The 26,679-nt window shown below is 39.0% G+C and overlaps 1 protein-coding gene across 11 annotated transcripts in view; it reads right to left on the bottom strand.

Moving 5' to 3' along the window:
• The window catches only part of MICAL3 (microtubule associated monooxygenase, calponin and LIM domain containing 3), a 175,907-nt gene that overhangs the window by 52,452 nt on the left and 96,776 nt on the right, over positions 1-26,679 (bottom strand). For all 11 annotated transcript variants that reach the window (XM_042795281.1, XM_032986414.2, XM_032986415.2 and 8 more), the window contains 4 exons: positions 23,765-23,951; positions 21,763-21,851; positions 20,544-20,631; positions 1,012-1,207 (listed from right to left, as the gene is read on the bottom strand). In XM_042795281.1, the coding sequence (XP_042651215.1) occupies positions 1,012-1,207; positions 20,544-20,631; positions 21,763-21,851; positions 23,765-23,951 (560 nt within the window). The remainder of the gene's footprint in view (positions 1-1,011; positions 1,208-20,543; positions 20,632-21,762; positions 21,852-23,764; positions 23,952-26,679) is intronic.

Genomic DNA, 26,679 nt, shown 5'->3' with positions numbered 1-26,679 from the left:
ATACTGTGTTCAGTTTTGGTCCCGGCGATACAAAAAAGATGCGGACAGGCTGGAGAAGGTCCAGAGGAGGGATGCAAAGATGATCAAGGGACTGGGAAGCCTTCCACGTGGGGAAAGGCTGAGAGAACTCGGTTTGTCCAGCCTTGAGAAGAGAAGGCTTAGGGGAGACCTTATCACCATGTTCCAGTATTTAAAAGGGTGGCTACAAAGAAGATGGAGACTCCCTTTTTGCAAGGAGTCACATGGAAAAGACAAGGGGTAATGGGCACAAGTTACTTCTGGGGTGATACCGATCGGGCACAAGAGGAAAATTTTTCCCAATGAGCACCATCAGCCACTGGAATAATCTCCCCAGGGAAGTGGTGGACTCCCCAACACTGGACACTTTTAAGACTGAGCTGGACAGTGTGCTGGGCCATCTTATTTAGATTGTGTGATTTTCCAAGAAAGGTTGGATCAGATTATCCTTGAGGTCTCTTCAAACCTGGTACTCTGTGATGCTACAATTTTGCAGATAAAGAGAAATTTGTGAAGGTACAATATGTTTTTCAACAGCCATAACTATTGCTTCAAAATAATACCTCTCAGGCATTGCATCAGCTTTCAGTCAGATTTATATGTGTGTCAAGATTGAATCTTTAAACCAAAAGTGGTTTTGAATTGTAATGCAAAACATACAGAAGACAAGTTAACTTCCATTTGAATCCATGTTCTGTTTGCTCAAAAGACTAATTTGCCTTTGATACAATCGAAAAAAAATGTTTAAAAAAAATCCCTTTCAACTTCAGACTGAATTTTATGATAATATGTTACTATAGGTGTCTTCTAAGAATGGTAGTAAGCTATTTAGAAGAACAGAAACTACAGGATAAAATATGTGTACATAGGCAGGACATTTTCAGCAACTTCAGAAAGGGCAACCTGGTAAATAAGTTAAAAAAAGCTAAAGGAAAAGCAGGCAGAAGTCTGTTGGGATGGGTATAAAAAAGCTTACGGACAATGTGTGCTAACCTGCTGGCCACGTCCTCTTCTGCTCCTTTGTCCAGCACACTGCTCAGGTTATGCTCTGCCAGTGTCTCCTCAGGAACTTCTTCCAGTTCTTCTTCCCGCTGCAGTGACAGCCGGTAGTTCTCCAGCTCAATCCGCTCAGGAGTGCCACGCAGCCGCTTAGCAAGGCTGGGCTCTTCCAGCCCATTTACATTAGAACCTAAAGAATAAGCCAGTGAATAAACAATAAATGCAGCAGTCAGAACTGTATCTTTTTTGTTTTGTTTTGTTTTAAAGAATTGAGCAGTTGGGAGAAAAAGGGCAAGAGGCAGAGGGAGGTAAATAAAGCAAGAGAATACCTTGCGTCATTATCCTGTTTGCCACTACTGGCAGAACCTGCTGGGGAGCCAGACTGCAAAAGGGAATCTTAGTGGTTTTGGCTAATGGACGCTAAAAAGCATGTTAAAGGTCCTAGTTGAGAGAGAAAATGGGGACATTTTAGCTACAAAAACTAGAGCTGCAATAAACTCTGTGTAGTAAGTACTGGGGAAGGCCAGGCCACAGACTGAATACATTCTGTGAGACACAGTGGGAATGCTATGGGGCAATCCTGCTGCATGTTAAAATTGTTAGCAGGCAAGGAAAGCCTACTGAGTCAGGGAGCAAGAAAATATATTATTACTAAAGATAAAGAAGGGAAGGAATGAAAAAGGCCCACTTGGAGCAAGTTTTAAAACGTTTTACGGACTTGCATTAATTTGCTTTTTAATCAGTTTGTGATGAAATGAACCACAGGGAACAAACACAAATCCCCCTGAATCCCCCAAAATTGCAAGGACATATGAACCAGGGAGTTGAAGAAAAGTATGCAAGAGCCTCTTTCACTGTGGCACTCAATTAATTAAAAGCCTAACCTGTATTCATCCATTTCTTTTTAAGATTCTAGTATTTTAGCTTAAACACCATGCCATTGTTTACCCTTACCCAGCTTACTATTTACAGAGCCCAGTCTTTCCAAGCTTCTGTTTTGCTTTGCTAAACAAGCCAAACCTTCCTCTCATGAGATAAGCTCGTCAGTGCGCTGATCATCCCCTAGGTCTCTGCACCTGTCCCAGTTTGGATTAATCTTTCCAGAACCTGCGTGATTAGAATTGAATACAGCTTTCCAGATGAGGCCTTATCAGTGTAACATATAACCCTGCCAGAAATCTCTCATCTGATAGACGCTGGGAACACACTTGCCTATTTATACGTCACATAATACTGGTGGCTTTTATTTACTGACTGATATCCAGATCTTTCTCCTTCTTTGCTTTCAACTGATAAGCACCTTGTGGGTAGCCAAAATTCTCAACACCTTAGTGCATGACCTGGTACTTTCTACTATTACATTTCTATTTTTAAAATTAGTCTGCGACATTTTGCAGTTCTTAGTGTATGATGTGCCCATCCTCCTCTGCACTGATGAGGGTTTGAAATGTTGCCCCTCAGCAATGAATTTCATTAGCAGACTTTTTTTTTTTTTGCCAGTAAACTTGGTGAAAGTATTACAAAGATTAGTCCCCAGATTATTTTTTGTGAAACTCCATGGCCCGTAGCTGACATCCAACTCCATTGCTTCCTTTTTCAATAAATCCTCTAATCTCTCATTTAAGTCAACTTCTTAGCTACTTGATGTTTCATCTACTACTCCCTCATTTTATCCAATTTAAGTAATTATTTCCATGTGACAGGCTTCGGGTGCTTTACTGAAGTCCAAACTGTTCAAATGCACCACATTTCCCTTATGGAGGTAGTCAGTTACTTTACTGACAAAAGCTGTCAAGCGAGTCCAGCATAGTCTTTGGTGAATCCACATCACATTTTATACCACTTACCTTCATAAGGTCAAAGGACTTCACTTGCAGAACTACCAGCCTTTAGTTATTCCTTCAAATAAGGTGTTTTATCTACTATTTAGATTAACTGATATGTACTTGTTCAGATCACCTTTTCTCTTTTTTCTTTTCTTTTTAGTTGTTTATCTGCAGGTCATATTTCTGTCACTCAGTGGTCACACAGTGTTACTTTGAATTAGATAGTCAAGATACATCAGGATAGCTTGATTTAATCACAAATTGTTACCACAAAGCTCACAATTTCATTGTACAATTCTTCCACTCTTCTGAGACAAAGACCACTTGGTCGAATTTTATTTCCAGTCATTACAGTATAGTAATATTTAAATTTTGCTTCCAGCTTCATTGGGTTAATTTTCATCTCCAAATCTTGCTAAACACTGACTTCTTTTGCTCCCTTGTTCAATGCCATTGTTCCAACTGAAATTGGAGGCCAAGTATTCATCTGATTGCCTAACTATACATAAAATTGCATTTTTTGTCATCCCCATCTTTACTGCATACCCATCCCTGTTTTCCCTTACCTTGCTTTTACTTATATACTCAAAGAATACATTGTTCGCTTCCCTTTCCTTTGCAAAGTCTAACCCAGCATGAGCTTTGGCAATGTTTACTTTATCCTGACATGCTTTGATCCCCAAGACAGTTTTCATTTTCTTTCTCCATCCTTCATAGTTTCTCAGTTTATTCCTAACAGCCTTTTTTTCAGGACAATTACTCACTCAGTACCATCTTAGTCTTCCACACAAATCTACATAGGCCTTGCCATAATTAGTGGCATTTATTTCCAGCCGCTCTCCAGCAAGATAAAATCTCATAAAGACAACTGCCAGGAGTGTTTTTCTCTCTTCCTTAGTATTATGGAACACTTCTATGATGTGGGCAAGTGTCTGTTGTACCCTTGGCTGGAATTACAGGTCTTCTTAATGGTATAAACCACAGAAGCTTGCTCAGGTGTCAGGAGGGAACATTACCTTGCATTTCCAGGGATACTGTGATCTCTACTATTTCCTGCTGCTAAGCCTTATGTTGCGTTAGTATTTTCAAAGTTTAGTGGAACTGGACTGCCTTTTCAGCTGGGATTCATGTTTCATTTCATTCTCTCTAAAATGCTGATACCACCTCAGCCAAATCTATTTTTGTGTTACATTCTGCAACCCTGAGTTCAGAGTAACAGGGGAACTGACCTGGAATATTGCTCTGCCACTCTGGCTGATGGTAAAAACCAAAGGACTCTGGGTAACACAAGAATACCACGGTGAGGTAAAACAAAGAAGGAATATACTAAAATCATCATGAAGAGAGTTCTACTACTTGGAACTCTATACACACCAGAGCCATCAGCTAGGCTCAGCTACTTCAACAAAAATATCTTTTCACAAGCTGTTTTCACTTGATCTCTTCTGAAGCATATCCTGACATAGCTGCAAGGTCCACAAGCAGGGGAAAAAATAAAATAAAAAAAAAGATAAAAGCAAAAAGAACAAGAACTTTTTATCCACCTGACATTATTTCACTCTTCTTGTTTTCTAACCATCTTAAGAGGGCTTTGTCAGCCTTTTCAAAGTAAAACAAAAAAAGAAATATAAAATCATTCCCATATAATAAAATGAAATGGAATATAAAAAAAAAAAAAAATTGTTTCAATGCTGCAATATTTAAGGTGGGGAGAAAGACTGGCAACAATCACTCTAAGGTAAAAGAGGACTGAAAATCAAGCTACTTCTGTTTATATGCATTCTGTGAACATATATGAACTTTCAGGTATGGTTTTCAAAATACAAATCATCACCCTTCTCATCCTGAAGACCCAAGATAACTAGTACATAGAGAATCAAAACAATTCAATCACAGCACAAACTGTAAGTGGGAGTGACTCAACACAACTGTGTGAAAAAAACCTGAAAAGATGGAAAATCTGCCTGAACTTTAATGCAAAAGGATGTTGTCAAGCCAAGATGTCTTGTGAGTTTAACAAACACTCCGTGCCCCAAAAATCTCAAAGAAGTAGGAAAGACATTCCCAACACTTTCTCTAATTAATTCATATATCCACATACTTGAGATACAGGATTGGTCACATCCTTCCACTTCATTCTGCAAAGAAAACAGCTCTATATTGGAGAACATGATACAGAAACTCAGCTGACTACCAGCTTCAGCGAGTGATTTCTAGGAGTTTACTCTATATGGACCATTTGGTCTACTCGTTCTGTTTGTTTTGTTTCTAAAAGGTGCCATGAAGACTCATCTGGCTGGCTGCAAAGCCATCGTCAAACTTGTTTCTGAAAGTGAAACATGAGAAATGCTACTGATAGCCAACTTCCTGCACCATGAAGCCATCAACTATCAGAACGAAAAGCATTACAGTTCACAAACCTACTTAAGGGATGAAAGTAAGTGTGAGATACAGGTATTGTGCCATGATCAGATGATGAACAATTTGCTCATATTACGCAATAAAGTTCACATCAATTCATTTGAAGCTACAATAAGAAACTATAAATAAGGACAAGGAAATTTGAAGCTTTCCTACCCTCATTTCCTCCGCACACATGTACGTGGTACTATATGCACGGGCAAGGTCTATTCCAATGCAGTTCTCATAGCTGCTAAAGCTCATTCGCTAATGTTCCTCTGGAGTGGAAACGTGCCTCTCTCAAATCATTACCTTGTATTCCCCAGACTGTTTTGTAGCTTGCTGGTGGGAGATAGCTGCAGGGTGCTCTCATTAACCATGAGCTGACATTCTACTTTGTCAGTGTATCTGGGACCACAGAGCCAAAAGTCAGCAACCAGTCACAACTGAGAGAAAAGGGGCTGACGAGGCTGCATTTGCCAGAAAAAAAAAAGCTATGTTACTAGCCAGAGAGGGGGGCTACCTGAAAGCCAAGAGCAGCTTCTCGTGCAATCAACTGACCAGCTAAAAATCCACAAACAACATCCAAAATAGGACACATTTTAAAATCTGGTTCTTTACTTTGGAAGTCAATGGGCCATGAACATTACATAGATCATTTGAAGGGGACTGTTTTTCTTAACAGGACAGGCTGCTTAGCTGTTGCATAAAAGCTGCCAGAGTCCTTTATTTATCTCAGCCTTGACACAGCCTGCCTCCTGTAAAGAAAATCTTATGATCAGAGATAACATTCCTACACTGAACAACTGCTTGCCTGCATGAATGTGTCCTTTTCCAGCAACTTTGGCAATTAGTGGAAGGCTTGAAAAACTCCTCTTGAGAGAGGATCTCATCTCAATTTTCCACCAATACTTCCTTGTTCTATAAAATCTACAGAGTATTCTCAAGAGCTAGATGAAATCATGCCAAGGTTACTCCCTGACATAACACTTGCTGAAGATGCAGGACAAAACTGTGAATAAGAGAACAATGAATTATTCCCAAAGGGAAACCACCTGCCTACTTTACTAGAATTTATTTTTTATTAATCATGCAGTACCTCTAGACTAGACTTCCTTTCCTTAGTCCAATCTGTTAAGATTGCATGCTCTCCAAGTTAAATGCCATCTCTTGTGAAGTGTAGGTCAAGTATTTTGCAGACTCAGCTGTGGCCCTGGGAGTTACAGAAATTCAAATAAAGGAGTCTTCTTTGAAACATGTGCAAAAGGAGGAAGGAATTAATGCACTTCTCAGGAAAATCTTCATTCTGGATTTATCAAATCTTGTGCTTTTATGATAATGTGAAACAGTGTACCTGTCTGTTTTCACTCGTATTCTCCAAGTTCTTCAATTACTTCTACCTCCACACCGTTGTTTGAGAACACAACTATGTCAGATAAAAGAACTCCTATAGAAACAGCAGCATATTGCATATGAGAAAGTACAGAGATGAAAGATTGGAACTTTTCTGTGTGAGCTTAAAAGTTATGCAGTGAGCTCTGAGTCAGGAAAGCTCAACGTCCTTTGATTTCATTGCCATTAATTTCTAAGAAATATCTTTTGTGGTACAGTTTCTGAAGTGTGCTTGCAGTTCAGCAAACATTATCACTGAGGTATGGAGAAAGCAGCAAATACGATCCAGCAGCATTTTTAGGCTTCTCATTTTTCACCTGTGTTGATGTCAGATTGAGTTTCAGTTTTTTCCCAGAAGTTTCACTCTCACCCACTTCAATTCCATTAACTGCCTCTTTGTATTCCAACTCCACTTCTCATCCAAGGGCCTCAAAATGTTTTACAAGTAAAAAAAACATCGTTCTGGAAGTAGGTAAGTACTGTAGAGGCATTGCACAAGTCCAGACACATAGATTAAATGCCAGCAAGGCAGTCTCACAACAGACTAGTGGCAGTGCCAGAAACAGGATTCAGAATCCCAACTGCAAGTCCCTCACTCTCAACTTCACTTTAAGCCAAGACAAAACACTTTAAAGTAAGAAAGGGACTAAAATATGTTGGATTTGAATCATAGTGATTACATGATTTACATGAGCAGGTTGAGAAATGGCACCTCCTATGAGATGCTCACTGCACTCAGCCCAGTGTGTCCAAAAAAAATAAATCTTAGTACCGAGGCCCGCTGTTGGATGCTGCACATAGTGAAACAGTGAGCCAATTAAGACATTCCATTTAAATCAGTGCAACTGATTTCTTCTGAGAGATGTAGCCAGAAATCCTTTCCTTAATACTCTCCAAAATTAGTATCTAGGCACTGTTAACAATTTTTGTACTGCACAGTAAAAGACACATAAAACATGTAGATGGCAACTCTAAGCCTGTTAAATGGAATGGATTTTTTTAAAGGATAGGAAGAAGTTTAAGGTTTTAAATCTAGATTTGTCCACCCTTTAAAATTTATCTTCTCTTTTAAGAAATGTCTCCAGGAAACTGCTGCAAAGAGCCCAGCAGGTCTGGTGAATTCTTGTCACTGCTTGTTCACACAGACTCATATCACATACTGCAGAACTGCACATATCCTGGTAGGATCCCCTGAATTTTGATAAACACACCCTCAAAGCCAAAAGGGGTAACGTAACACTGGCTCAAATAGAAACAAGAACACATTTATTCAAATGTAAATACTTAATAGTCATCAAATGTCAATGTTATTTTGATATAATGCCTCAACTTTCTCTCTTACTATCCTACGGTATTCCCAAGTTCTCAGGAAGCCTGAATTATGCAGCTATTAAGAAGCCATCAAATCTTGAATTTTCTGATGTCTGTGTTTCCAGTTTGATCCATAACACATTCTGCAAAATATAAAAGCCCTGAATTCAAAGAGGGCAGTACAATAAGAAAAACAAAGTGTATTTATAAGCAAGATATCCTGCGTGTCCATGCACAGGATTCAAAATGAACTCAAACCTGAAGATGGTTCTACTGATATTCTTCTGTAACGTATGTGTATGTACCAATCATAACAATAAACAGTAACTAAGTTTTCTAGAAGATATACTCTACTGAGTCAAAGCTCTTGGAGTTTGATATGAGAATTGTACATATGCAAAAGGTCTTACGTTGGTTGGACTTGACCAGTATAACTGTTCTTCAACTGACACTTAAAATGTAGGCAACTAGGGAGCACAGAGCAGAAAAAGCAGCTCTTTCTAGCCTACCAGAAGAAAAAGGGTTTTGCCACTGAGCAACTAACATGCTCAAGACCTCTACTACCATGTCAAGGCTCAGTCCTCAAATTGTCAGTTGAGCAATTCTTCATAGCAAACTGGGGACCTAAACAAAGAAATTGAGAGATTAAGCTGTACAGACAGAAAAGTGTTTTACCTAAGTATCCTCTGATGCAGAAGTACCCAGCAGAGAGTTATTGAAGAACCAACACTACTTTCAGTGCTGACCAAGAAGTTTTATAGCATTACTTGATTCAACAGCACACATCAGATGAAAAAAAAAAAAATAATCAATGAGATTTCTGTTGATATGTACTGGTTCCCTAAGCAATTAGGAGCGGAGAGGCCCCCAAGTCCTTCCCGAACAATTATAATGTGTATGGGAATAACTAACAGCTAACATATTTAAGAGATTCTGAAAGAGATAGTCCAGAAACAAACATGAAGATGTAAGTCCTCCTCCACACATTCCACAACCTCCAGCTAGAATTAAGTTCTTCATATCTCAGATACTGTCAGTAAATGTGAAAGCCCCTTCTCTTTATAATTATGAAAGTGAATTGGATCGACTACTGAATGCAATTAATAGCTTACATGTTTATCTTATGGGTACTGCAATGTTCTCCCCCATGCCCACACTATTTTGGTTAAAACAGACTTTTAGATTTGTCAAAACAGACATTAACAAAATGTTGCTTCCTACAACATCAGTAGGGCAAGGCCTAGAAACAGCTGTCAATTTGATTGATCTGACCTTTGTTTTTAGTGGAAGCAACCAGAAGTGAATATAATCAACCAGTTTTATTTCAAGGTCATTTGTAATTTATACTTACATCTTGAAAACAAATATAAATTAATCTGCAACTTATACTATAAAGTCATATTTGAGACAGAGATAGTGTTTTTCATATGCGGATGCATGAAATAGCAGTATTATGTAGTAAAAAGTTAAAAGTTCAGTGTATGGTTTAACAATACAGAAAAGTTGTCTTCATTACAGCAGAGGTATAGAATAATCCAGGAATATGGCTATTTTTGACTTCTGGAAAGAGTCCAGTGTTGTAGCTGGTGGGTGGAGAAAAGAAACAGGGGAAAGGAGGTATTAGGTCACCTAATCCAAGTCCTAGGGAACACTGCTAAATTTGATTCTTCTTATTGCATCTTCTCTGGCAGAAAATCTTAACACTGGTAAAGATTTCACTTATGCTGCTGCCCAAACAGGTTTCCCGCACTAGAGATATAAAATCCCTACATCAATTTCTGTTAAGTCTGTTAATTATTGTTGTGGTTATTATTCGGGAATAGTAACATATTACCTATCATTTTCCATTTTGTTGGTATCACCTAAGATATCTGAGCTCGATCCAGTATTTTGATCAGCTCTATCATATGTTGCTTGGCCTCATTTCCATTTTCTGAAAGAAGCTGAGTGTGGGAAGGCTGAAGAACACTAAAGGATAATCTAGCTAAATATAACATTACTTTGCAGGCGTAAATTCTGTCCTGGAAGCTATTAAAGGTATGTTACCTCAAAGAACCACCTGGGAGGAGGCACATCCCAGGACTGGCACAGAGAAAAAGGGAAGAAGAGAAAGGCCACACTGTATTTTAAAATCACCGTGACCTTGGCTCATGAGATTTTCCCCTTTTTTAATGAAGTACTCTGTTTTGTTAAGTTACCTGGAAATTAATATTTGAGAGTGATTGTCCAGTTATAATCCAAGCAGCATCTCTTTTTATGTTGTTAGAAAGAAAACCTCTACTATCTTCTCTACTACATAAGACTTCATATAGTTTATTCATTGTGGCACCTGTTTCTTGTCACTTATACGTAGCAACTCTCCAGAGCCTCCCGTTGTACCAGGAGGGATCAGACAGGCAATTCCACTGTGCAGATAACTCAAACCTGAACCAAGGACATTTCCATGTAAAAGCAGTAGAGGAATCTATCAATACAAATATTACATAGTTTTTATAGAAATTGGTACTTCCAATTCCACCTTGAAGGCTGGATGATATTTTGATCATTAAAGAACAACCAATGAGGAACTAGAAATGTTATCATACATAATAAAAAAGTGTGCAATATCAAACATTTTCCATTTCCTGTTCAAATTGTGATCATATTCAAAACACAGCTTTCAAATGGTATCTTCTTTCAACCACTATTTCTTCTGTTGCAATGTACTACAGATTTCCATAATTACTGGATCTCAGAATATATTTAGACACTAACCATGTCCTTACTTAATTTCTATCATTTGTGTCAAGATTATGAAATGCTGCAAATGGAACAGGCTGAAATCTGAGGCTCGCGTCACAGGAAAATATACTAAGGAATACTTGTCTTAAGTAAAAGCTCCATATACTCCAAAAAGCATTGACATCTGCCCCCTCATTCTTTTGCATACTTTTCTATTATCTACATTTATCTCACAAGCTCTTGTATAACTTGTAAAGCAACTGCATATTCCAAGCAATCCAGAGCTTCACAACTTCGTGGGAATTTTTCTGAAACTAGCGAAATTTTTGTATATAGCTAGGTATATTCAAAATCTGCCCCAGTTCCAAAAAGAAAGCTTCCGAAAGACATGTTGCTGATTGAACATAACTTACGCATCAGGTCTGATGTTTTAAATCACTGAGTTACCCAAGTCTGAAAGTATTCAAAACATCTCTTGGGTAAAAAAGTCCTATTTTTAAACACTTCTAGCCGCAAACCATCAGATAAACTTCTGTAACAGCAGAAAGGACAGTTACAATATTTTCCTAAAAAAGAAAACACAGCCTTCTTGGATGACAGCAAACATGAGAAATGTCAGACTAAACATACATTTTTGAGAGAAGATGTAAGCAACTAAACAGAGCATAGAAGTGCCATCTCATCCATAAAGGGTGTCTGCCCAGTTTTGTTTAGAAAGCCTAAGCTAAGCTCTACATAGCCAGGATCAGCTCAGCAACCACTACTCCACCTTCCTCCATAAATACACCTCATAGAAGCAGGAGAATAGGCTCAGTGTTGACTCTGGTGTATCTATTCCTTCCCTTTAGATTATTTCTATTTGGTTTTGTGTGTTTGTTGTATTTTAATTTTGATTGTCTCCTCTTGTTTCTTCTTGTATTTTAAGACACATTATCAATACATACCTTCACGTATTACGCTGCTGATCACAAGCAGGTGTTAAAACTATCCCTGGCCTGTTTTAATTGGTGTAGAGGTAAACAGACATTTATTCATTTGTTTTATTATTTTCAAAGTACCTTAACACTTTCCCATTTCTGTTACAAAACATTAGAGGAAAAGATCCGTATGAAACTGTTACTCTGCTTTCTACAATAGCAGATGAAGAAGTGTAGTATGTCTAAAATGTGTAACAACTTGTACACAGCAGGCTTTCTACACTACCCTAGTGATGTGTGTTGCAAAGGAGATGGTCTGTGCCAACATGCTTCTTGGAAAAACTGCTACCAAAATATATCTGATGAGGCAAGCTGTTTTGGGATGCATGGTGGAAAACTTCTTACTACTCCCAAAAGCTTCAATCTTAGAATGAAGTTTCCAAACTCCTCTAAAAGCTAATTCAGTCCATCTTTGGTGGAAGTCATTTGATTTTTGAGGAAACAAAACATCCATGTTGCCCACAGACTTTTGTGCATTTATGAATGGCTCAGCATCTCAAAGTTTTAAAGTGATTTACACACGTAATTATGATACCTTGTTTCTAAAGACTGCCTTTACTATATTACTGTTCAATAGTGAATTTCAGTCCTGGGATAAATAGTTGGATGTTAGATAGCAGTCACATAAGATTTTCTGTGGATAATTTTCTTTAAGGACATTAAGTGAGGATAGTAACTGCAAAGAAGTACGATACCTCTTTTTCTGTAAAGCAAAGACAATATTTAATCTATTTATCAAGTTCTACAAGTACTAAATAATGCTGGAGACCCTCAGAAGTGACAGATACAATGGAAGGACAGATCTGTGTAATTCAAGATCTCAGGATAGCATATTCAGAAAAAAAATCAATGTGTTCTCTTTACAGAATTACAGGCGAAGAAGCATATACACTCAGTAAGAACATGGCCCAGCCCAAATAGTCTACTTTTCTTCCTCATTTGCAGGTCATTTTATTTACACGACAAAGGTCAAAAAGAACTACATTTGACTGTGTTACTTGGGACTTTATTTACAGAATAAAGTTTCCTCTAGAGTAAATCACTTTAAGGTAAGTATCTTAGGTTGAAATGGGACTAAGGAGGAAGGGTGGCAGTGACAGGAAGAATGCTTTAAAAAGGTTCCATTTTGTTTCCCTAACAGAAATAGAATGCCTTTAACAAAAAGTGATTTTTGATTGCCAGGGCCATAGGAGTTCGCTGGCAGCAGCCCTCTCCCATCCAGTGGGGCAGGATACAGAGCTCGACTCTTCCTGTAGGCATTACTAAGAGAACAGCAGAAGTCAGAAGACTAGAGAAGAACCACAGAAACAGAAAGTGTGAGGCATCTGCATAGATTTCAAAGACAATGAGATGAGAGTGCCTAGGAGCTCTCCCATCGCACAAATACTTGGTTCCTCCAAGTTTTAGCCGAAACTAATGTCTTCTGTACTGGTACAGCAAGGAAGTCTGATTACAGCTCTGATGAGGATGAGCTCAGGAAATGCTTTTTTTAATTTATTTTTAATTCATGTAGCAAACATTTGATTTCTGAAGAGCATATATGTAAGCTGCAAAGTTAACAGCTTTCCTGATACAGAACAGTGGAGGCTGTTCTAGCGGTGCATCAAAATGCCACTTCTAGTTCATGTATTAGCACATGAAGTTTTACACTGAATGCTGATGGCTCCTTCTCAGAACAAAAGGCCCATTTTAGCCTCAAAATCAGGATTATTGATCCCAGTAAAGAAGAAGAAAAGGCAATTTCAAAGGCATGAAGTAATTGCTTTCCTCCAAAGAAGGAACTCTTACGTATAACAGACTTGGTTTGCGGCTGCAGTTCTGTGAGCTACCACCTAAACATAACTACTCTGGCCAAACAAGCCCAACAGAGAAGACATATTGTTCACAATTAGACTCTCAAAAGTCATCTGCTATTACGAGATTTCAGTTGCCAATAATGCAGTAGGAAGCATGAGAAGCACGTGAGAAAAGACACAGAATGAGTTCCTAATGTAGACTCGTCCAACGTATCTTTGCGAACAGGAAAATGCAGTTCAAAACTATGATCCAGCTCTATCTGTTTGTCATCATGAGAACACTACAGAATAGCCTCTTAATGGTCTTGAAGGGAGGTCATGTCCTCATGTGCCATTCTCCTGAGAGATGGCAACTGTTCAGACAGAACATAAGACACAGGAGTTGGCTACAAGGCTCCGTATTTAACCATTTTCTGCCTTTCCATCACACTGAAACATCCCATCACCACAGCTGCTGCTACGCCACCAAGAGGAACCAAATCCTGCCAAGACGCTTACCTGTCACGCCAGCTGCAAAGGCTATGCCTCCCTGCTCCCCAGCGCTGAGTTGCACTCGCCTGTGTTCCCCCTCTCCCCTCACACGTGGGTATCACTGCCTTGCTGACAGGGTGCGACAAAGACCTCTGGCCTGCAGTAAGGCACACAAAACCACCTCCCAAATCGACCAAAAGCAGTGAAGCCGCAACACCGAGGGCGCATCTATCCAAAGCCAGCTTTGCCAAAGCAGTAGAGTATTTAGTAAGGGGGTCCTTAGCAGGTTTCCTACAGTGATATGTCATGCTGCCTGTGCAGTGTATGCCCTACACTCCAAGCAAACCACAACATAACAGAAAAATTTAAAGAAAAAACACAATACAGAAGCAGCTTGAAAAGTAGTATTTTTCAGTGACAGACAGCACGTGCCACAGAGCTCCTCAAAATGTCTTTTCCATTTGAGCTTGCCAGTTCTACTAATTCCACTCTCCCCCAGCTCTGTATCCCCCACAGCATCCCTCATCTGGTACTAGTGGAGGGAGAAGGGGGAGGACAAAGAAAAACTCAGAAACCTGAAGTTTGTTTGGAATTTATTCCCTTGAACATTTCACACAGTTGAACAAATAATGTCTTGATTTCACAGCAACAGGAAAACCACGTGTTACATAATTCAGAGAGACACACACACCCAAAACAAAAACAGGTTAAAAACAACTGCATAAATCAAAATCTTCAAAGAGGCTATACAATGGAGACATGAAGCCTTTCTGAGCACTAATCATCTCACTGGAACATTATCTGTCACCAAGCTTATTTTATGCACACTCCCTCATTTTCTCTGAGGGAAACAAACTCAAAATGGTCATTTGTCAGATTCCACTTTTCAAAAAAACCCAGACGTTATAATTCTGCAATTAAAAAAAAAATCCAACTCCTTCACACAAACTCAATACTATTCTTCTAAGACACAAAAACATTCAGTGGAGCTCTTAAAGTGCCCAGAAAAATTCATATCACCCTTCAGAATATACACATACAAACAATAAACAAATATTCCAGTGGCACAAGTCTACAGGTCTGAAAGCTAGAGAGAAAGGTGGAATCGGGAGCCCAGTTACTCCCAAGAAAAAGTGTTCTTAACAGGATCCAGCCATGAGCACAAATTCAGCACATTGCTATTCTATATATCCTTCCTCGGTCCCCAAAACTTTTTTCAGGATTTTTTGGTGAAACTATCAGGTCAACTGCATCTCCACTCTTTAGAACAAATAACCTTTCCACCATGCCTCTGCCTTTCCAAATTTTCTGGGCTTCAAATTGCTGGTCCTTCAGCATTCTCCTTTCCTTTACGTCAAAGCCACCCAAATCCTGATAAGAACACTGACAAGGAACATGATGGACTGGGAACAGTCAAGCACTTATCCTAACAGAGATTCTTGGCTTGCTATTGAGCGATGATTCACTGGGCACTGAACACTGGCCCTAATCGGGCAACCCACACACTCGCCTCAGCTTCCAAAAATACAGGGTCTGGTCCTTAAGTTTGTATTTTAAATGTTCCAACAGGGAGAAATAAATCTTGCATCAGATCTCTTTGGAGTTGTATGAAACCCCATAAAAGGGTTCGGTATCATGTGCCATGTCCTGCAAAACACACCACCACGGCTCCTCCAAACAGAACGGACAACATTCAAGGCACAGTAGTAGAGGAATTACATTTCCTCCCAGTTTGGTGGTGCATCCTGAAATATGGATGTACTATTTTTTTTCTTTTTCTCTTTTCTTTTTTTTGGGGGGCGGGGTATGGTAGGGGACAGATATGGATATGTTTGTAAATGCACAGTTCAGTGGTTTAAAATGAGGGCACCACAAACAGAACACAATGTCACAGAATTAGTTTGCTGCTGTCTTCTGTAATTTAATGTTTAAACAGACCAAATGAAAACAAGAACAGAAACTAAGTGTGAATAATAATGAAGTGACCAGGAGGAAGAATTCATGGAGATGTTTGTTTGCACAAGCAAACAGTATCACTTTGAGCTGAATCGCTTTCACAAGTAAGACATGTTCAATATATGCAGAACCATAAAGAGGCAATGGTTTTGAACAAGAAGCGTATTTCTATGCAGAACTATATATAAAATGTATTTGTACTTCATTAGATACAGAAGTAGGTTTGTGTGCAAATAATATTGAATCCATTCATAAAGATTAATTAAAATTATACAGACAGTTAAGATCCTTTTGAAAATGTGGCTCAGATAATTTACTTTAAAGGGCATGACATTTAGAGGAAGCAGCCACCCTTTTCTAGCTATCCAAGTGAGCAAAAGAACTTCCTTATGTAAAGTCGAGTTTTGCCTGCTATATACAACAGGTTGCTTGTTTAAGAGTCTACTGTGAAGGGCTTTGCTCAGAACACTGCTCCCTGAAAACACTTAAGGCACATCCATAGGAGGATTTTTAACTTTTCATATTGCATACCTACATCATATACACTATATATTTTTGTGATTTTAAAGCAGGAGACCCAGTGTCTCTACTTTGTATTGCATTTTTCAGTTTTGCATACTATGGCTTATATTTGGCTTCTTAAATCTTACTGCAAAGATCTCATTACTTGCCTTTTATTGCTGTACATTTTGAAGTATGAGTTTCCCTAGCAGGTCTTTCCTTTATGAACTCCCTATTGCCATTAGGGACAGAAACTTACAGCTGTCAGAATACAAGCCTGAAATAGGAAACACCTTACAACTAAAAATTACTGGCTAAAGTCACCCACAGGAGCATATCATAAAGCTGATAGGGGTAAAGACTGTTCCAAGTCCATCTGTCAAGAAAGAGCTGAAAGTTCAGAAATATGTTCTTACAGACCTTTAGAACAAACAGAAGAATAGCATTTGCATTCAAAGCACATTAAAACCATGTAAAGTACTGTAAATCATATTCAAAAAAATCTAAGACATAGCAGTTACAGATTGTCAAAGGGAGAGACAGTTGAAAAGCAAAGTTTTTTTTTTTTCTCTTGGCAATAGCAGCAATTTTGGCACAAAGGCAAATGCAGAAAAGAGAGGGAAAACAGGCAGACTGGGTACAGAGAAAGGTTACAGAGTCTACGACAAGCATGCCACAGTTCAGCAGAACCAAAAGCACAGTAACAGCTTTCCCCGATTTCCCTTCCCCGGAGAGAATGGCATCCATCACTCAAAAGCTTGTTGCCACTTCCCAGACTGAAGGGTTGACCTATATTGCAAGAGTCAGTTTGACCATAGCCTCCCTGGGAACATCCCTTGTAATCACCACATAAGATATCATGCAGGCTCTCTAGCAAACCAGACAAAACCCAGAAGGGTGATTCTAGTTGACTGCTAAAAACCCCTTAACTTGCTTATCACAGATTGTGCCCTGCAACTATCATGGTTGCAATACAAAGGACAGACAAAACACTTTAAACGCCAGCTAGGACTGCAGCCACCCAGCGAGGGACTGACATCTTTTGCAAAATTAATACATGCCAATCAGGTTAGTAACACATCACAAGAAAGTGCTTGTTGTGACCAATCTTACTTCAGCTGACCAAACCTGCTGAATAGTATTTTGTGGTTGAATGTATTTTAAGCATTAAGCTGGCTAAAAAAAGAAGAGGCCAGATTTGGTGGTAGAGCAAATGAGGCAGTGAGTGTAGGGGGAGAACCCATGCAATTTACACCCATTTGGGATTCCATGGCAACTAAAAAGCAGGCCTTGCATGAGTCACCACCAAGCTCACTGAACAAGCAATTTTGCTAACTCAGGGCTGAATTTAACTAAGATGTATAAAATTTAAAACCAGCTGATTTTTTGTCTTGTATATTCTTTAATTGATGTTTCTGCTGTATACCTTCCTTTTCCTTCTAGGCTATCTTTACACTTCCATCAAATATCAAACCTGTGCATGTTACACCTTTATTTTTTTACTTAATCATTTTAGAGGCAACTTACAGTCCACATCAAGATCTACCTCACTACTGAGGATTGGCTCAGACCTCAAGGTCTGAAATTGATATTGCCAGATTTCATTTGGTGGCACTTGTCTTAAGGGAGGTCAAGTATTTTCAGATATATGACCTGTATTAGATGCATCTACCAGATGGGTGAAGTGAAGCCTTGGAAACAGAGCTCTATCTCTATCTCCATTTCAGACAGGTTTTTGCTCGAGGTATTTGTCTACAGTGAAAGCAGAATGTCTGTAATCTCTTAAACAGACAATTTAATAAATTGCAAGAAAGCATATACGTAATATAATTCAAAGTCAGGAGTTATACTGACATGTCAACATATAGACTCCTTTTGATTAATCAGGAAAAATAACCTATTCTTCCCCTATATTAGCAAGCTTGGTAATTCAACGGGGTTTGGTTTTTCAAACCATATATAACTATAAATACATGACAGGTTTCCTGACCTACCTACCCAGCAGGAACAGGAGCTAAAGGCAGGTACCTACAGGACATGACTGTTACACTAACAGAGAACTGACCTGCCTTTAATGACACTGTGGCTTGTTTTTAAAGTACATTGCATTTACCCTCCTGCTTCTTAACCATTTTTAAGCCAGTATTTTAAGATGTACAAAGAAAACAAAATCTCAGCCACTAATGGCAGAAAGAAATGCCCCTAAAGGAGGGAAAATAGCAGAGGCACTGCTCACTGTTCTACCATTAAACGTATTTCTGTCATGCACACACAAGAACGCACCACAACACACTGCCTTAAAGGTGACCTAGCTTGACCCAGCTAAGCTGAGTATGTCCTAATGTACTTTGGGCACTGCAAGAGGCAAAGCTTTACAAGGTCCAAAAGCTTTATAAATTATGCTACATTTAGACACTGCTTTAGAAAAGCAGAAAGCAAACAGAAGGAGCCCTAGATTTCAAGTTTTGCCATTTGATAAAATGATGCCTGTTCTGTTTTTCTCCTCTGAAAGCACTACAGTTCTGCTACAGGATTGTCCCACCACTACATAAGGAGAGATGGGAACATCTGATTTATATCTCATATCTGATTTATATTAGTTTACAGAAAATTATGGCCTATTGTTTGCTCTACTTAGTGATCACTTAGATGCTATTTACTGAATGCTCATTTATAAAAGTGAGTAATTAAATTTGATCAGTTGGAAGTACTAAATCAGAGGAAGGAGACTTTCTGCCGGCAATTGCTTTGATAAACTAATTGTTATATATAGCTAAACTCTTCTTCTTCCACTTCTCATCACCAATAGCTTCAGTCTATAAACCACCTTATTCTCATATCAGATGCTCTGTGCTCCAAGAAATGTTTTTCCACTCATCTGTCCCCAGCATTGTGCAAATGTCATTCTTCCATACTTTTTCCCTTTCCTCCATTTTGCCGTATGGAAAAATCCAGACAAAGAAAAGAGGAAACCATGGAAGTAACTACACTTCAAGAATTAATTTGTCAGATTGCATTCAGTTACAATCTTAGAAACACTTGTAAGTATGAAGTGAGTAAAGTCAAACAAAAGCATGATTTTTATTTGCCTGCATGTTGTTAAGGTCTTTTTCTCAATTGCCACTGTGAAAACATTCTTATTTCAAAGTGTTGATCTAAGTATGTTCCCTCTCTAAAAGCAGCTGATTTAGCTTATCCATAGTATTATGGAACAAACACTAGAAATCCAATCTTTTCCTTTTTCTGACATCACTAAATAAGCACTATGGGGCAGGGCAAACGAGCATTTGTAGCACAGACACTTCTCCCATGTTAGAAGGAATTAGAATTTCAAGTTATAAGGCAAAACTACTTCACAGTAAGACACACACATTCACCACCCCATTCCCAAAGCCATTGCCAGGAGCAGCACAGATTCTGGCAGTGAGGGAAGAGCACCGTGACCTGCCAGCACCACGAAATTCAAGGGGTTGAAGGAATCCAATCCCATTAGGTGCCAGACACCCAGAATTCCAAAGGAGACACAATCCAGAGATAATGGGATCTTTCCCATTCAAGTACCAGATTAATGAAGAAAAGCTTGGGAGAACAGGAAACCACACCCAGAATTCAGGAAAACACAGAAATCCAGTTTGTGAGCTATTCCAGTGCATCAGAACCTTTAGGTTCACTAACATTGAGCTGCATGCATTACAGGGCTCTTTATCTGGGCCCACTCAGAGAAGACCCTCAACTGAGCATCTGTGTTTTCCTGGAATTCTTTCAGATAATGTTCTTGAAAGGACTGAGAACATCTAGGCCCCAAAGCCACAGTGCAAAGTAATATATTGAGACTTTCATGTAACGCATGAAATTCACATGGCACCCCAAAAAAAAAAAAAAAAAAATCACACGAGTTACATAGCTCATAAAGTTGCGTCACATTAATTCTTACTGCTCAGCAGGTTGCCCACAAAATTCCCCTAGGATCTGCACAAGAACTTCTGACTGGACATAGAGAAAGGGAACCCCAAAAGCCATCAGCTGACACATGAAAAAGGAGTCCAAGGGGTTCTGGGCTACCTGGTGCCCAATCGAGGAAACTCTGCTTTGCAGGCGCTGGCTTGCCACCCTAACTCTGTCAAAGAGGCCGAGAGAGTACTGCACCACCCTGCAAAAGAAGGAAGCGGAGCTACCTGGAGCCCTCTCTGCTGAGGCGGAGATGGTATTTGCCCGTCCACTTCCATCACTTGCCATGGCGTCCTGTAGAGGTCCCTTGGTGTCCTGTAAGAATGTGGGGGAAATTAAATTCATATTAAAATTAAAAATGCCTCTTTTTTTTTCCACATGTGGCTATATGTACTCAACATGTTGAACTAGGAAGATATTTCTTTTACAATTAGGATACCCTTTAAACATCACAAAAGGCAAGGTCTGAACAAAGTATGTTCCTTCTCAATTTATGGCCCTGTTAAAGCTCTGAAAACCAAGCTGGATATCCAAGCAAGTCAAAGCACTAAGATCCCTGAAGTCTGCTCATCTGGGAAATAAAACCAGTACCATTTTTAGTCTTTATTTTTGTCAGGGAGTACAGGATGGATCCCTTATCTTTCCAAAAAGGAGTACAGCTTCAGCTTGTACTAACAAAACCTGAGAAACAGGCAGAAAGACAAACACTACCACTACCACAAAGGAAAATAAAATTTAAAGGGGAAGGACAGTTTGCATCATGCAAGCTTAACCGAACTTGTTAAGGGACTAGCATGTAGTTTGCTTAGACATAGTATTCAAAAATTGTGAAAAAGGGGTTGAGGAGAAAAATTAAGTGCCCTGGATTGTAATGACAAAAGCTGAGAGGCTTTCCCGTATTACACAGTGCATCTTGATCCTATATTTAAAGCACAAATGCTTCCATTATGATAGCATAGGAAAAGGCATATCCTTTCTTTTCCCGCAGGTTCCCACTAACACACAGAAAACTTTCAGAAATGAGGTAAGATCTTCATAGCCTAAGCAAGTGGGCTAGAACTTCATGTTTCAAAGGAAATGCAAATAATTTTTTTCATCTTAAGAAAAAACATGGAGAAACAAAGCAAAACCAAAACTGGTAACACTATTCATTTAGTCTCTGCATGGACTGAAAAAGTATTTCAGCTGACAAGAAAACAAATAAAAATCCTGTTCTGAATGGGACAGTACATTATTTTATAATAAGAACCATGAAAAGAGAAGTGGTAATTAAAGGCACTGGTTTTAAATAAAATTTATAGAACTGCAAGCTCTTATAACATAAAAAAGCAATTTGATGCACTCTGGATTTTTCTACTTTCCAAAAGAAAACAAGCATATTTACTTTTTCAATGTGAAGAATCAAAACTTATTAACATGAAATGTTAGATGAAAATAACAAGTTACCTTTCCTGACAGAGGACCCACTGCTGGCCTCTTCCTTTGAGCATAACCAGAGACTCGGTAACAGTAGTGAGGCTTACAGTAGAATTTACCTGCGGATAAAACACGAATGATGGTCAACAATGAGAACACAGCAGTTTAGCGCAATATAAACGTCCATCTCACTGCAACTTATTTTCTGCTGCCACTCCTGTTACACCCTCTAGTTTCTTCACTATACATGGAGGCAAATGCTATCTGAAGTTTTAACTCCAGCCCTCCTCTCTGCCCCCCTTCCATTGGGTGCCTGACAGCCATTTAGCTTAAAATCCTATCAAACACCAAAGCAAAGCTGTGAGGCTTGTGTGGTATCACATGCTAACAATGCGGCAGTGTGTGAGGAACAAAGAAATCATCACATGAAAAGCTGGCAGAAGCACTTTTGGAAAAAGCAAGAATGAATACAACCAGCAGAGGAAAGTGGGAGAGGACAGTGTTAACTCCCAAAGAACCATCTCTAAAAATGCACAGTGGCCACTTGTGGGAAGGACAATCAACCAATGATTCATTTTCACAATTAAGACCTTTTGTGATACTGCTGGTTTAGTAACACCCCAGAAATCTAAATGGGTTTTCACGGGTATCTGAACACTGTCGGGAAGCCAAAGCAGCACCAGTAATACCGTAATACAAGTAATAATATCAGCAAATGGATGGCATATGATTATCTTCCAGTGTACCTTTGTCAGTGTATCCCGCTTGGTATACGCAGCCCGTAGCAACCCCTACTGCTATCCTATTCCTACAACTTTGCTAATGCATTTCAAACCTGTATTCTGACCTTTGCCCCTTCCTCTAGTTTCTCTGGGCTGGTATTTGCACAATGCTTTGTTTTATGATGGAAAAGTGACAAATGCTATCCTCCGAGAAGTCTCTGATTAAATAAACATTTCTTAATATTTACTCTTTCCAAAAACTGCTCTTTCCAGTTGTCTGAAAAGAGCAACAACAGAAAAGCTCTTACATAAAAATTCTCAGACTTTGAAGCCTAAAACCAGACACTGACTGCAGAACACTGCAGAATGCTCATCAGTACAAACAGCTAGATGAACAGCAACAATGCGTGTATAGCTTTGTGGTTTTTTCCCCCTCAAAGAAAACCCAGAATGAAATATAAGCCAAATTTTCACAATTATTACATAGGATACAACATATTTGTTTGGCCATGTCTGCTTCATATACAACTGTTAGGCATGTAATATCATTTCAGAATCAATGTTGTAAGTGTGCTGAAAATCTGAGCTTTGTGTTTGCTTCATTGAGAACTATCTGGCCATAACTGCATACATAAGCTTGCTTGCAGAGGGAATCACTAAATCTGGTGACAAAAACTGTTTCAGCTCATACAGCTGACAGAGGGGGCTCAGTCTGTTATGGCTAAACATATAATCAGATATTCAGTTACTTGTGAACGCCCAAAATAACAGCAATGCTCAAAAATGCTTATTCCCAACTTTGATTACAGATGGAGATGTTACTTTTACATGTCGATTTCAAAATTATCATTGGCCCCTTTAAACCTGCATGACAAGTCTGCTGACCTTCCAGCCAAGTAATAATGAGTTTCCTATTCCTTACTGGGACACTGGTTTGATGATTCTAAGTTTCCTCAACTCTTCCTTCGTGACCGAGCAAGCCCCCTACTTGAAGTCATTATATAAAACATCATAAACACATACTTTTGGTTCTTTTTGCCCCTTAAACCTAGATGGTGTTTCCATGGCCATTATTCTACCCAGTATGTGCAGTAGATACCTATCAATTTTGTAACATTTCAATCTGCAGCAGAATATTCTGAAGTGGTATATTAGTTTATAATTTTTTTACTTCATCTTTGCCTCAATGAGTGGGAAAAACTCTGTTCCGTAACTCATCAAGTAATTTTTAAGCAAAGAAAGAGCTGAAATCACTAGACAGACTTCCGGGACAGTTACTAGGATTCTGACAAAAAGGCAGTTTCTCTTACCATCTTCAATATCGTAGGCGTAAGATGACAAGCGCAGAGTCGTCGCACAGTATTCACACTTGAAGCAACTGCGATGGAAGAACTTGCCTTCAGCACTCAGCCTTTCCATCACATAGACTCGCTTGCGGCAGAAGTAACAGACATCGCTGCCTCCCAGGTTTTGGGGGAATTCCTTTTTGAGCGAGCCCTAGACAGAAATAGGCAGAGCTAAATTTGTGTGTGTCCTGTCTCACCAAGATTGCATGGTCATATTTTCATTTATGTGGATACAGGAGCACCTGATGCTGCAGTTCTTGTCACACAATTCACAGTTTTACCCAGGACACCAAAAATGAACCTTATTGTCCGGGAAGAACGACCTAGGATGCCACGCCTACATATGTCAGGAGTAAAATAAACTCTAGATGGAAGAGTGGACACCAGTACTATTAATGATGACCTTGAAATAAATGACTGAAGGAGGCATATGATGGAAATCCAAAACCATTACAAATCCCTCAAACAGCAGTTCTTAGACCTACATTATCAAAATCATATCTCCTCCAGAAAACAATAAAGCAGAAGTAGCCCCAGTGGATCAAACACATCTTCAACAAGCAGTTTCTGAACTACTTATGCACAATCCTTGGACTCTGAGATTAGATTAAAACATTCTGCAAGGAAGATGAGGACAAGAGTGAGGGTGGATGGAGAAAGGGAAATTAAGCCTTTCACAAAGCTATGACAGGTTCCGTCAGGGGTAGTAACAACTGGACACCCACAACACTTCAGCTCTACCGTACATCTAATCACAAACATGCATCATCTTCGGTACATCGCCTTACCAGTTCCTTCTTGTCTAGAAGGGTTTTGGGTTGCTCTTTCCTTTGAAGCTGATTGGCTATCTGCTCAGCCAATGAGCTCACTCCGCCTGTGTACATCTTTATATACTTCTACCAGATGAATGGAATCAAACAATAGTGAAGTGAGAAAAGAAAAAAATCAAATTAAAAAATTACTAAAATGATGATAGGTTAGGTGGTGAAAAGGTGCAGAGAGGTCAAATCATGCCAAGACAGTGGGCAGTACGAAGTGAGAAGTAGTAATAGCAAAGCTAGTGTCATCAGAAATCACCAGTACAGTCCAGGATCAACTGTAAGAACGGAAAAGAAGGCTTGCATTTTGCATTCTCTAAGTGGTCTAGAAATATTACGATGATGAAGAAAGCAGATCTTATTTTCGCATGTGGGGTATTTTGCACCTGGAAACCTGAGCACAGACACTTCTCAAAGATGAGGCCAAATACAGGTTAAGATTTTAGGTTCCAGGTAAACTTGTCATCAGAAAAAAAGATCTTTTAGAAAACATGTTACATAGTCTAATGCAACATGCTGCTCACAACAGCATATTTCTATGCTTAGCAACTGGAAAAAAAATCATTTACAGAGCATTCATAGAGCAGGGAGAAATCCTTAACTAAGGAACAAACAATGATTCAAAATTATTAATTCTTCCAATGCTAAACATGCAGAGAGGTTTATATGGAAAAAGATACAAGAGCCTCATCCAATGCATTAAAGCCATACCTGCATATAACTGGAACATAGACTTGTTCAACTGTGAACACAGCTTTATGACTAGGCTTTTCTCCATCATGGGTATTGACTGACTATAATTTTGGATATCTAGAAACGCTCCAGTACTCTGAGAAATCTAGGCAGGTTGGCTGTTACCTTAGATGGTACAAAATGAGTATTTGCAAGCCAAGTCCAGTCACTGCAGGAGCAGAGGAAGTGTTTTTCACAGGAAATACCTACAACCTTTGGCAATAATTACAGGTTTAAGAAAATTATGTAGTTACATCCATGTTAGCTCAATCACACTGCAAACGCCATGTATTTGTCTCAGAGCAGCAAGGAGCACACCAAGCAATTTCCCTTTTCCAGACTAAGAAGCATTATGAATGTTTCTAGCAGGAGTCCCCTTGGGCAACGAAGGATCACCAGAAAGACACTCCAGTTGCTGACAAGTATAAAATACCAAGGATAACAGTTTTCTGAAGGAAAGGACTAAAAGTTGTTTCTCAAAACCCCCTTTACTTGTATAGCAGAACTTGCACGAAGCACACTAGTTATTGCCCACAACTAACAGCACAGCATAAATTTCATATGTGTGGTTATTAGCCTTTTAGGAATGTTTAAGACCTTCACCTGTTCAGACATCAGAACAGCAGGATGCATCAAAAAAACTGAAATTCACCACAGAATGGGTACTTCTTTGGGGAGAAAGATTTTGAGAATGGAATGATCAGCCATCAGAGATTAATGTTGCTATCACTAAAGTCCTAATTCCTTAAATTCTGTGCCACTTCAGTAATGAGGGCTTATTTCTACCCAGAACGAACTTCTACCTGTCTACTGATTCCACCTCAAAATGCAGAGCATTTGCAGTATTTATATATGCAAGAAATAACACATGATTTGTCTTTCAAAACTCCCCAGGTTCCATATTCTTCCTTAGCTAGTGTGTGCACACACAGATGTGCAGAGTTGCCTTTCAATGTCATATATCATGTCTTGTCAAATATTACATTTAAAATTACATCCCACTGGAAAAATGTTCTTCAGCATTGATTTTTACCTGGCAGTCATAATCATCTGGCCAAGAGTTTCCAATTTTCCTCTAAAAGACTAGAAACCTTTGAGGCTTATGTTTTCTTAAAAGATAGTTCAAGCTTTTCCATGGGAAAAACTTTGAGCTGAACCAGTTTTCCACTGAAAAAATTTTGATTTCAAACTTTCATCCAACCTTAATTGCAGATGCTTCAGGATCTTTAAATTTCTACCAGCACATATGAAGTTCCATGCTTAAAAAGTGATTATGCTAATCTTAACTTAGAATACCTTGGACTACTTGGCGTGGGAAATTTAGTTGCT

This window comes from Tyto alba, unplaced genomic scaffold, assembly GCF_018691265.1.
Source record: "Tyto alba isolate M040663 unplaced genomic scaffold, T.alba_DEE_v4.0 Super-Scaffold_21, whole genome shotgun sequence".
Taxonomy (NCBI): Eukaryota; Metazoa; Chordata; class Aves; order Strigiformes; family Tytonidae; genus Tyto; species Tyto alba.
Note: the sequence above shows the minus strand (reverse complement) of the source record. Positions and strands in the feature narration are given on the sequence as shown.